The following is a 12,562-nucleotide window of genomic DNA, read 5'->3' as shown; positions in this document are numbered from 1 at the left end:
TTCTGACTGCTTTTTAAAGAACTCCGGAAGTTCCCATCGTGGTGCAGTGGTTAACGAACCGACTAGGAACCATGAGGTTTCGGGTTCGGTCCCTGCCCTTGCTCAGTGGGTTAACGGTCCGGCGTTGCCGTGAGCTGTGGTGTAGGTTGCAGACACGGCTCGGATCCTGCGTTGCTGTGGCTCTGGCATAGGCCAGTGGCTGCAGCTCCGATTGGACCCCTAGCCTGGGAACCTCCATATGCCACGGGAGTGGCCCAAAGAAATAGCAAAAAGACAAAAAAAAAAAAAAAAAAAAAAAAAAGAACTCCGGTGTTATTTTCGCAAATGCTTCACTTATATTTCCTGTCTTAAAAATGGCTACTATTATTTTCTCAGAAAGGGTCAGAGCTTCTTTATTGATGATTTCTTGAATTTCTTTTAAACCTTGAAAAAGCTTTACCATAAAGAGCCAATGGGAAAACAATGCAGATTTTTATCATAAAGACCTAATCAAGAATAGATAAGTGTGCTGAAGTTTTAGGAGTTGCAAGTTGGAATAATTCCATTGAAATTCATCTTAAGAACGCTTTGTGTATAGATAAAGTAAGATTATAGTTAATGCTTTCATGGATTTTGTTTTCAGCATCTACAGAGGTGGGCTGTGACGCTGTCTGGGAGAAGGATCTCAATTCACACATTTGCTACCAATTCAACCTGCTTTCCTCCCTCTCCTGGACCGAAGCACATTCTTCATGCCAGATGCAAGGAGGTGCTTTATTAAGTATTGCAGATGAGACTGAAGAAAATTTCATAAGGAGTAAGTAGGTGGATTATGCCAGTGATATTGACACAAAATGTTGCTTACAGTTATGTCCATGTATGCTGGAATACATCCTGGAAAAACAGTCCCTTGGAAAATACTTTTCCCTTATTAACATGGTCCAAACTCACACCCAGAATTTTGACCTGAACCCTGGGCCATTCCACTTGGCACCTGGTCATGTTGTTCTTATGTTCTCCCCCTTGGAAAAGAGAAGTTCAGGCCACAGCAAGGGACCCAGGAGAATCTGAAGCTCTAACAAGTGGGTCTAGGAGACTTCTAAACTTAAGTTCAAAATCCTGCATTGCCGGAGATCTTAGCCATTCGTTTCCATTGATAAATAATTACGTTTTTTACTAATTAAACATAATTCTACCTGTCAGTCACTATGAGCAGGTATGGAGTAGGCTTCCTGGTGGATGACAAAGAACTTAAAATTTAATTGGAAGAGCAAAATCACACATATGATAACTAATGCTATAAAAAATAACATAAACTGTTAAAAGAGTGTTAATGATCTGGGTCTTGTATTTCACCTCTCACCTAATCTCTCTACTTACTTCTCCTTTATAGATTAAATGTGTTTATAGATTAAATGTGTTTATAGATGTGTACATAACAGCATTTAAAATTTGGGGGAGAAACATTTGAAAGTGTCACAAAATCAGTCACTTTCATTAGGTTTCTAACACTTCAAATTTATTACCCATACTTATTATGGAATAACAATAAAATTGTTCTAAGATAATTTTAAAAGTTCAAGTATACAGAAAGATAAAGGAAAAATCTCTCATAGTTCCACAATCCAGAGATAACCATGTTTTTAATCTACAAAAAAACCCAATAAATACATACATACATCCAAAGTACCTATGAAAAATGGTATTGAATAAAAACATGCGGCAGTTGTTGCACAGAAATTAGGAGCAGGGACCAAAGAGCCACTGGCCTGGATTTGAATCCCACCTCCATCACTTACTAACAAAGCTAAAGAGGTAAAGTAGCTCAACCTCACTGTTTCCCTCTATCAAATGGAAATGGTAATAATGCCACCTTTTTGGCCATGCAGATTACATGTTACAAAGCAGATGAAGTATTAGAAAAGTGCCTGGCACACATAACAAACATTCAATGTGCTAACCATTTAACAGTAACTGTGCACACAGTTTAGTAACATGCTTACGTAATTTACCTGCATATAATGAACATCTGCTCATGTCTATAAACATGACCTACATCGTATATTTTTTTTCTTCTTAGGGCTGCACCTGCAGCATCTGGAAGTTCCCAGGCTAGCAGCTGAACAGGAGCTGCAGCTGCCAGCCTACCCGCAGCCACAGCAACACCAGATCTGAGCTGTGTCTGCAACGTACACCATAGCTCATGGCAATGCTGGATTCTTAACCCACTGAGCGAGGCCAGGGATCAAACCCATGTCCTCAGGGATACTAGTTGGGTTTGTTACCACTGAGCCACAACAAGAACATCTACATTATAATTTTTCATGGTTTTGTAGTACTAAAGGTTAGTGAGAGTATATTTATCTAATCACCAAATATGAGATAGGAATAGATAGATAAAATTCTTTATTTTGCTTTTATTTATTTGTTGCTATTAAAAACCATCCCTGCACATACCTTTGTGCATAGATCCCCAATTATTTCTTTATAAGTCTGTAGAAGTGAATTCACTGGGTGGAAGAGGAAGTATATTTTAAGGCTTCTGAAAGTCATTAATACCGTCCAGAAGGAGTCTAACAAATGCATAACCAGTGTATGGAGGCCCCTTTCCCACAGACATGCAAAAGTGGGAAATTATCATTGAAACTGATTTGAGTGAGTCATATTGTAGGAAAACACCCATTTCCAATATCATTATGAGCCTGTGATGGTTTTTATAGAATATTTTGTGCACCATTAACGAATTACAATTGTTATCTATCATGACTGCTGGGATCTCTAATAAGAGGGCTTGAGTTTACCAAACTTGAATAATGACTAAAGAAATAAAATATGTCAGAAACTTTTATTTAAATACCATAATTTTATAATGAGATTTGGGAGACTGTTTAGGAAAACAGACATCTATTCATAAAGATGGCAACTTGTTCTGACCAAGGTATTTTTTAATGATGAAAATTGTCAACTGTTTCTTGCTAATCACTGATGAACATTAACTATGGTATAAGGAATTATCCAAGCTACCACAAATGACAAGAAATATCCAAAGGAATTTAGATTTGAACTTATTATTACGGAATTGTGAGCCAATTTAGTTGTAAAGCTAAACAGACTATTTTTGTACTTTGAAACCCAGGTTATAAATTACACAGTGATTTTTTTATATGTGTTGTTAAAACAATTGCACAGATGGTCTTCAAAATAACTCTCAGATAAGAATAATTAATATTTAAATATTTTAGGTAGATTATTTGAAAGTGTCACTTGGCACTGACCTCAATATAAAAAGTGGAAATTTCTCCATCTTGTCCATTCATCTTCCATTCTGCCTTCTGTCATGACGATACTCATCTTATAATTTAATCAAATTGTGCTATTGAAAGGACTAATGGAATAGATATTAGGAAGAGATTCTGTGCTTATGCCACAGAAGCTTGGAAGGGCAGGGCCCACGAATGTCATGCTGTTTCTGCTAAGTGGTTTTGACAGCCTCAAAATTATGAAGCACCTTCTCTTTCCTTAAATGGCTGGGTTCTTCCAGATTTCCACTGATGTATTGAAATGTCCATTCACAGAAGGTACTGCAGCCTTGAGATGTGAATGCACTAATCTTTATAACCTAGGTGATTATACAATTGATCATCCAACTGAGATTCTTTTAGGAGTAAAAGAGGCTACCATTAATACTTATTCTAGAACTACAAGCATAAGCCATGAATTTTCCAGGCAAACTGAGACATACAGTCACCCTATTTATAACTCTTATCTGTTAGGACCTTAGTCTCAGGCAGGGCCTCTGCATCTGACTCAGAATAAATTGGGTTCTGAAACAGATGAACCATAAGGGAACAATGCTGTCCTTTATATATTAAAAAATTAAATGGCAACATTCGAAAGTTTCACAAAATTAGTCACTTTCACTGAAAGTCTCTGACACCATTTCCCCCCCAAATATTATAACACAAGTAGTACATGTTTATTCTAGAATAATTTATTTTAATTCAAGTGCACAAAAAGAAAGAACAAAGGAATTTTTCCTCTAATTCTACAGGTTCGATAACAATATTTTTTCTACATAAGCACACACATATTTGTTTATTTGTTTGTTTATTTTTGACTGCACTCAGGGCATGCAGAAGTTCCTGGGCCAGAAATCGAACCTGCACCACAGCAATGACGACACCAGATCTTTAACCCACTGAGCCACCAAGGAATTCCAGGATGCACATGCTTATACTTAGCATTTTTAACAAAAATGGCACAGAATTAAAACATGAGGAGCTGTGGCACAGCGGTTAGGAGCAGGGGCCAAGGGTCCAGCCTGGCGGAAAACCTTGTCCCCCCCACCCCAAGCTGAAGAAAAATTTGCAACCTGCTGTTGATCCCTCTGGATACTCCCATCCCTTGTACAATGCTCTCTTCTCAGCCAGATAACTCCCACTGGCTCTCCAGCCAGATAGCCGTCTCCTTGCTTGCTTTAGCACACCTCCTTAAATTTGAGGACTTGACTCCTGTCCCCAGTAACACTTAATCTGCTTTCCTCTTCCTTGCCAGATCCTGAAAGAAAACCTCTTCTAAGTTGTTCCATTTTTTAACCATGAAATATTTCAAGAATATTGAAAAGTGGAGTTCCCATTGTGGCACAGCAGAAACAAATCCAACTAGGAATCATGAGGTTGCAGGTTCGATCCCTGGCCTCAGTGGGTTATGGATCCGGCGTTGCCATGAGCTGTGGTGTCTAGGTCGCAGACGCGGCTCAGATCCCATGTTGCTGTGGCTGTAGTATAAGCCAGCAGCTGTAGCTGCAATTAGACCCCTAGCCTAGGAAACTCCATATGCCATGGGGTGTGGCCCTAAAAAGCAAAAAAATTAAAATAAAAGTAAAGAATATTTAAAACTACAGAAAATCATGTCTGTACACACACATACCCATGATACAGATTTAACAGCATTTCTTCCTATTCCCCTTGCTGGGGGCCTGAGGTGGCCTCAGCATGCTAGAATCACAAACCTCCAGACTGAGGCCGACAGGCACATGTGACCAAAGAAGGAAGACAGAGGGGCACTTCCTGGGAGTGACTGGGACACTTCCTCCTTCACCCTCCAAAATCCTCAAGTGCATGAGCTCACACAAACCAGATGGTCTCAAATTTACAACTATGCACACTTGGTGGTTGACCTCCACTGAGAGGCAGCATTTCTGGTTGCTTAGATTAAACACTTCAGAGCTGGTGTCAGTGAGTCTGCAGGAGACCACCATGCTCCAGGAATAGGAAAACAAGAAAGAAATGTAACATTGTTTTTTGTTTTTTTTTTTTTTTTGAAATTCGGTATTTCTCTTATTTCAGAGCACCTGGGTAGTGAAGCAGTGGAAGTGTGGATAGGTCTGAATCAGCTGGATGAAAATGCTGGCTGGCAGTGGTCTGACAGAACGCCACTCAACTATCTGAATTGGAACCCAGGTACCTGCAGCGTCTTGATTACCTTCAACAAGTGGCATCGTCCCACAGCCTAAAATAGCAGTATTTCCCTTGTATACATACAGTATGTTCTTGTGAAAGTGGCTTATAAACATTTTAAAAGTCTGATTGAATTCCTATAAGACATGCTTTTCCAGACAAGAAAATGGAAGCCAAGAAGGTAAGTTCTTTAGTCAAGGCTTCAGGGTGATATTGACTCAAAGACAAGATTCTAGTCAGTCATTTTAAAGATAGCCGCAAATTGCAAAATATTTCTCTACCTTAAAACAATAAAATCAGCTGTTGCTATCTTTGGGAAGTCATTTTACTGCCATGCCTGGACTCCAACTGCAAAATCATAAATATAATGTAACATCCTACAGGATTTACTACATATGCCAAAGAGAAGGGCTGTCTCCTTGATCCTGAAACTACATTTTGGTATATATTAAACTCACTGCTTTTGCTTCTAGCATTCAGTGCACTTATATTGCATTTTCAGAAATAAATTTTGAGCCATTTGTTGAGTATCACTGTGGAGCATTTAATGCATTTATGCCAAATGCCTGGAGAAGTCGGGACTGTGAGTCCACCTTGCCTTATATATGTAAAAAATATCTAAACCACACTGATCCTGAAGTAATTGGTAAGTGATTTTAAGTCATTTTTATCAGTTACTTATTTGCCCTTTCAATATATTCAAATTAATCTGCTTTTTGCTAATAATTCATATTTTTTTTAATTTTTTTGGGGTATAGTTAACTTACAATGTTGTCTTAGCTTCAGGTTTACAGCAAAGTGAATCAGTGAAATATATATACGTGTGTGTGTATATGTGTGTGTGTGTGTGTGTGTATATCCATGTATATATATATAATATATATACATGGATATATATCCATTCTTTTTTCCCATGTAAGTTTTTTGTTTTTGTTTTGTCTTTCGTCCTTTTTTTAGGGCCACACTCACCGCATATGGAGTTTCCCAGGCTAGGGGTTGAATTGGAGCTGTAGCTACCAGCCTATGCCAGAGCCACAGCAACACCAGATCCAAGCCATGTCTGACCTACACCACAGCTCACGGCAACTCCAGATCCTTCACCCACTGAGCAAGGCCAGGGATGGAACTCACAACCTCATGGTTCCTAGTCTGATTCGTTTCTGGTGCGCCACGATGGGAACTCCCCATATAAGTTTTTATAGAAAATTGAGTAGACCTCCCTGTGCTGTACAGTAGGTGGTCTAGTTATCTGTTTTATAGATAACAGTGTGTATGTGTTAATCCCAATCATAATTTAAATTTAGCTAAGGCTAGTTTTTTTGTTTGTTTTTTGGTTTTGGCTGTGCCTGAGGTATGTGGAATTCCTGGGCCAGGGATTTAACCCTCACCACAGTAGCAACCCAAGCCACTATAGTAACAACACCAGATCCTCAACCCACTGCACCACAAGAGAATTCCAAGGCTAGTTTTCATATGAATAAAAATGTGTAAAGAATGTCTAAAGAACAGAATAACAAATGCATTTAGTTTTTCACTAAAAACTAAAGCAATAACCTAGGTACAGAAAACATTTTCTCCCTCTCTTTTTTTTAAAAAAATGTACATTCGTACTCATTCTGCCTTGGAAAAACAAGATATGCTTTCTTTTCTATTCTAGTTGTTTTATTTACCTATAAATTAAATGTATAAATTAGAAAATAGTTTTATAATTCCTTACTTCACTGATTTCCTATCACATCCTATGTCTCTTGTTAGTAATACACCCTTCTTGAAATAATGACCAAAACTTTTATGTGTACCTAAGACTTAAATACCACCTCAATACAGTGTAGTACCTGAAGCCCAGTTATTTCTATTCTTAAAATTTATTCCCCTTTTTTAGTTTCTCTGGAATTAATGTCTTAACTTGGGAAATAGAGATAAAAACATAACCGTTTTCTAAAAGAATCATTACCTTCATAATTGGAAACAACTCTACATTTAAAATAGTAATCTGAATTATCATTTTAGAATTTCATCCCTTACAATTAAGTTTTTTTAATTGAAGTGTAATTGATTTACAATGTTGTATTAGTTTCAGTTGTACAGCAAAGTGATTCAGTTTATATATATAAATATATATATCCTTTTTCAGAGTCTTTTCCATTATAGATTATTATAATTTCCTGAATATAGTTCCCTGTGCTTTACAGTAGGTCCTTGTTGTTTATCTATTTTTGGTATTGGGTATCTGTTAATCCCAAACTTCTAACTTATCCCTCCCTGCCCTTCCCCTTTTGATAACCTTAAGTTTATTGTCAATATCTGTGAGTCTATTTCTGTTTGTAAATAAGTTCCTCTGTGTCATTTTTTATATTCCACTCATAAGTGATATCATATTTGTCTTTCTCTGATTTATTTCACTTAGTATAATAATCTCTAGTCCATCTGTGGTGCTGAAAATGGCATTATTTCATTTTTTATGGCTGAGTAATATTCCATTGTGTATGTATGCCACATCTTCTTTATCCATTCATCAGTCGATGGACATTTAGGTTGCTTCTATGTCTTGGCTACTGTGACTAGTGCTGCTATGACCCACTGGGGTGCAAATATTTTTTTTGAATTATAGTTTTCATCTTTTCCAGACATATGCCCACCAGTGGAATTGAAGGATCATATGGCAACTCTATTTGTAGTTTTTTAAGGAACTGCCATACTGTTTTCCTTAGTGGCTGCACCAATTTACATTCCTACCCACATTGAAGGAAGGTTTCCTTTCTCCACACCCTCTTACAATTAAGCATTAACTTTTATCTACCTGTAAGTAGCTAAACCTAAGGATATTGTAGAATATGGGAGTAGGGAGAAGCACCTTGTCTTTTTTATGTAGAGATATTTTCATTATATCAAGAATGTGCTGATGTTGCTATTGCTGTTATTGTTCTGTCCCTCCCTCTTTTCCTTCCACTGTCCAATTTCTTCTGTCTTCATTTTTTTTTTTCTTATGCCCTCCCCGGCACTGCCTCCTGCCAGCCTTCTTCTATTTTATTTGCTCTCCTGATTAATTGAGGTCAGAGACCAGAAGGAAGGGCAGTTAAGCTATGTTTGTTTGGATTATTTGCTGTTTCAAGTTCAACAAAAACTTTTGTTGGCTAGTCTAATGTCTTCAAACTGTGCTTCCAGGGTCCCCAGATTTCTCTCTTGTCTCCACTTTGCATCAGTCAGAAAATTTCCCCTTTTATCTTTTTATCTTAGAGTGAAGCTTAGGTTTCATTTTTTAAAGGTGTTCTGTGACCACATTTTTAAATTCATTACATCTACTGGGGTAGATCTAAATGTTCTAGCATTCTTCCATTAAGATTTAATCACTGCCAGAGTCCTAGAAGCAATTTGAAAAGAATGTCTTCTTTCCCAAATTAGCAGTGAAGTTGTTTCTAACTGAATTAGTGCTAAAGGGAGGCATTCAGTTGTGGTTAATAAAATAAAAATGCTGTCACCAGGCTGGGGGGCAAGCTCCTCTAGGAGGAAAGATAGAATTGGCATGCACACAACTTTCTTCCCTGCCAATGTCAAAGCGTCATGGCATTATTTTCCTGTAAGTCAAACCTGGGGTCTATATGAACACAGAAGGACATCAGAGGCACTCAGACAGACCCTCAAGATGAAAGCTATTTGTCATCTCTGCTCCAGAGGAAGTGGCCAGGATTTCAGACTCTTTTCAGAAGAGAATAGCTGCCCCACCTGATACTGTAATATAAAATCTTTTAAAATCATTTAAACTGTGTTCCATAATACTCCGTTTTCCATGTAAAAAGATTTTTTAATGGACAGCTAATTTTATATCTAGCCCTAACTCTCACTTTGGTTGTATGAACTTTTTTATTTTTCTCTTTTTGCCTTTTCTAGGGCCGCTCCTGCAGCATATGGAGGTTCCCAGGCTAGGGGTCTAATCAGGGCTGTAGCCACCGGCCTACACCAGAGCTACAGCAATGCCAGATCCGAGCCACGTCTGCGACCTACACCAACAGCTCACAGGCAATGAGGGATCCTTAACCCACTGAGCAAGGCCAGGGATCGAACCCGCAACTTCATGGTTCCTAGTCGGATTCATTAACCACTGAGCCACGATGGGAACTCCTGTTTTTCAAATTAAAAAAAAATAAGCATATATTATGGTAATTTATATTGGGGATAATAAGTAATGTTAAAATAATTGTGAAAAATGACACTGTTTTCTGTTGGTTTACAAAGAAAAAGATGCTTGGAAATATTATGCCACCCACTGTGAGCCTGGCTGGAATCCCCACAATCGTAATTGCTATAAACTTCAGAAAGAGAAAAAGACCTGGAATGAGGCTTTGCATTCTTGCCAGTCTGATAACAGTGCATTAATAGACATAGCTTCGTTAGCAGAAGTGGAGTTTCTTGTAACTCTCCTTGGAGATGGTGAGTATCAAGTGTCTTTGGTTTAAGAGGTATGAAATACAATATAGTAACCATCTTTATTAGCAGAGTCGAAAAAAAAAATAAGCTGTTTAAAGGTGATTATAGCACATACATTCTGAATTTCCAAATAATATCCAGGAGTGCAAATTGATTAGATTTTTACAAAACACATGTTCAGAAACTTTGTGACATTTCACATATTCCTGATATATTAGAGGCTGTTTTTGTTTTTCTTTTTAAGAGGCAAAGCTCATTTTCTGAAACTTCAAATAAAAAAAACCTGAACCTGTAATTTAGTGTTATGGGCACTAGATAGCAGTAGTGTGCTGTGGCCATGTAATCCAGGCACTAAAGGAAATTCCTTACAAAAATGATTGGATTTAAATCATTTAAAGCCAGTGAAAATGGGTCAGTTGTTTGGCATGCTGGTTTTCAAGCTGTGTAACATGTTCAGAGGTTCCAAGATCCTAGGGCTCCACCCAGCAGATCCTAAGTCACATATTAACATAGAATTATGCTGGAAAACATTGACTTAGAATAAATTTTTTTTAATGGAAAAAATCTCCAGCATCTCCTCTGATGGACTTTTCAATGTTAGGTATTACTTTGGAGTGAAAACTAAGCTCCTTCTGTCATTTTCCTCACCCTTTGCTCCTGTGGCTACCTCCATCTCATAATCGAGGTACTGGGACCTCTCTCAGATACCAGGGATCTTTTCACCCTACCTAGAATGGAGAGCTTTATTTTATTTACTTTTCCAACAACCCCATGGCTCCCATACAATGCTTCAAAGGATTTCTGCTCCTTTTTTTCCCATGGGCAAAGGAGAAGGGAAAAAAAGTAAATTAAACAACAGATTAAACAAGTTAAAAGTTTTTTTTAAGTGCCCTTTTCTTAATCCAGCAGAACTTTATATTTTCCCTTCTTAGAGCCAGAAAGAAAACCAGACTTTTCAGACCTGTCTTCCACACTGTAGCAAGAAAACTAGAGTCCCAGCGAGCTGATTTGCTTAAGCCTTGTCCCTGCAGTGCTGGATAGATTAAGGGTGGAAAATTTAAGGCAGTATTCTATACCAAAACTTAAAATAAGTTTCATCCCATGAAGAAACAAAGAAGAAATCACATGCCAAGTGGTATATATTGGTAGTAGCCCCTGTGTGCTATCTCCTTTGCAGATACAAGGATTCTTGTAAGTAATTTACATTTATGTCTTACAGAAAATGCATCAGAAACATGGATTGGTTTGAGCAGCAATAAAATCCCAGTTTCCTTTGAATGGTCTAATGGCTCCTCAGTCACCTTTACTAACTGGCACGCACTTGAGCCCCAAATTTTTCCAAATAGAAGCCAGCTGTGTGTTTCGGCAGAGCAATCTGTAAGTTGATTCATTTGTTCAGTGCTTACTTTGCTGAACTTGTATTGAGGGCCATCTATGCCAGGGAGTTGGTCCATTCAGAGACCAAGACAGGCACAGTGGCTGTTCCTCAGAGGGCTTCCATGCTAGGTAGTAAGTGTATACAATCAAAAAAAAATAAGGACAATTATGGTTGTGATGATAACTCTGAGGAAATAGGTTCAAGATGGGAGAAACTTGGACTGGGACAGATATTTCAGACAGGACAGTCAAGGAAGCTCTCTGAAGAGATGACATTTAAGCAGGGACTGAAGAAAAAAAAACTCTTGAAGATCAAGAGAACATTCCAGGAAGGTGGCAGCTGCCCAAAGGCAGACCAAGGTATGCCAAGTTTGATTATCGAAAAGGAGACCAGGGTGGTGTGGAGGTATGAATGGTGAGGGAGGTGGTTGAAGATGGGGCAGGAAGAATGTGGAAATGTGAGCCTCACCTGTCCAGGATAGGACCACTAAGGGGCTTCAAGGAGACAAAGGGCATGATCTGATCCTTTTTTTTTTTTTTGCTTTTTGCTTTTTAGGGGCATACCCACGGCATGAGGAAGTTCCCAGGCTAGGGGTCAAATCAGAGCTGCAGCTGCCAGCCACAGCCAAAGCCACAGCCACAGAAACAGCAATGCAGGATCTCAGACCCACTGAGCAAAGCCAGGGATCGAACGTGCATCTTCATGGATCCTAGTCAGTCAGGTTCGTTACCACTGAGCCCCGTCAGGAACTCCCCTGATTCACATTTGAAGAGTAACTATGGCTTCTATATAGACAATAGATTGGAGAGAGAAAAAACAGAAGCAGAAAAACCAGTTTGGAGGCTACTCCTGTGGTTGAATTAGGGAAGTGAATATGGAGAGAAGAAGACAGGGATTCCCACACAGCAGAAGCAGTCTGACTAGTATCCATGAGGACACAGGTTCAATCCCTGGCCTTGTTCAGTGGATTAAGGATCTGGCATTGCTGTGACTGTGGTGTAGACTAGCAGCTGCAGCTCTGATTTGACCCCTAGCCTGGGAACTTCCATATGCTGTAGGTATAGCTCTAAAAAGAAAAAAAAAAAAAAACAGAACGAGAAGAAGACAGATTCAAGGATCCTCTAGCATATAGAAACTGTGGCTAAAGTAGATGTGAAGTGAGAGAGAGATAGGTTTCTAGTTGAGCACCTGCCATTTTGGTGGATGATGGTGCCATGGACCACCATGGCGAAGATGAGGGGAAGAACAAAGGAGTCTGGGAATCTCTCTGGAAGTTGATGGTTTTGAAGCTCCATCACCTAAGTTAAAAGGATCTCAACAT

General features: G+C 38.7%; 1 protein-coding gene and 1 long non-coding RNA gene across 5 annotated transcripts in view; one reads left to right on the top strand and one right to left on the bottom strand.

Annotated features, from left to right (window-relative positions):
• The window catches only part of LOC146395943 (uncharacterized), a 180,578-nt gene that overhangs the window by 43,138 nt on the left and 124,878 nt on the right, over nt 1-12,562 (bottom strand). The gene's annotated exons all lie outside the window — the stretch shown is intronic.
• Nucleotides 1-12,562, top strand: part of PLA2R1 (phospholipase A2 receptor 1) — a 118,712-nt gene that overhangs the window by 33,372 nt on the left and 72,778 nt on the right. For all 4 annotated transcript variants that reach the window (XR_014830500.1, XM_085001215.1, XM_085001214.1 and 1 more), the window contains exons 4-8: nt 623-796; nt 5,328-5,441; nt 5,941-6,084; nt 9,672-9,866; nt 11,083-11,240. Coding sequence is in view for 3 of the 4 variants with exons in the window: in XM_085001215.1 (XP_084857341.1) it covers nt 623-796; nt 5,328-5,441; nt 5,941-6,084; nt 9,672-9,866; nt 11,083-11,240 (785 nt within the window). In the remaining variant the exon portion in view is untranslated. The remainder of the gene's footprint in view (nt 1-622; nt 797-5,327; nt 5,442-5,940; nt 6,085-9,671; nt 9,867-11,082; nt 11,241-12,562) is intronic.

The sequence above is a fragment of the Sus scrofa genome, chromosome 15, assembly GCF_054392235.1.
Source record: "Sus scrofa isolate SSC_HxYL_T2T_F1_AM1 chromosome 15, Sscrofa_HxYL_maternal_Yorkshire_Landrace_v2.0, whole genome shotgun sequence".
Lineage (NCBI taxonomy): Eukaryota > Metazoa > Chordata > Mammalia > Artiodactyla > Suidae > Sus > Sus scrofa.
Note: the sequence above shows the minus strand (reverse complement) of the source record. Positions and strands in the feature narration are given on the sequence as shown.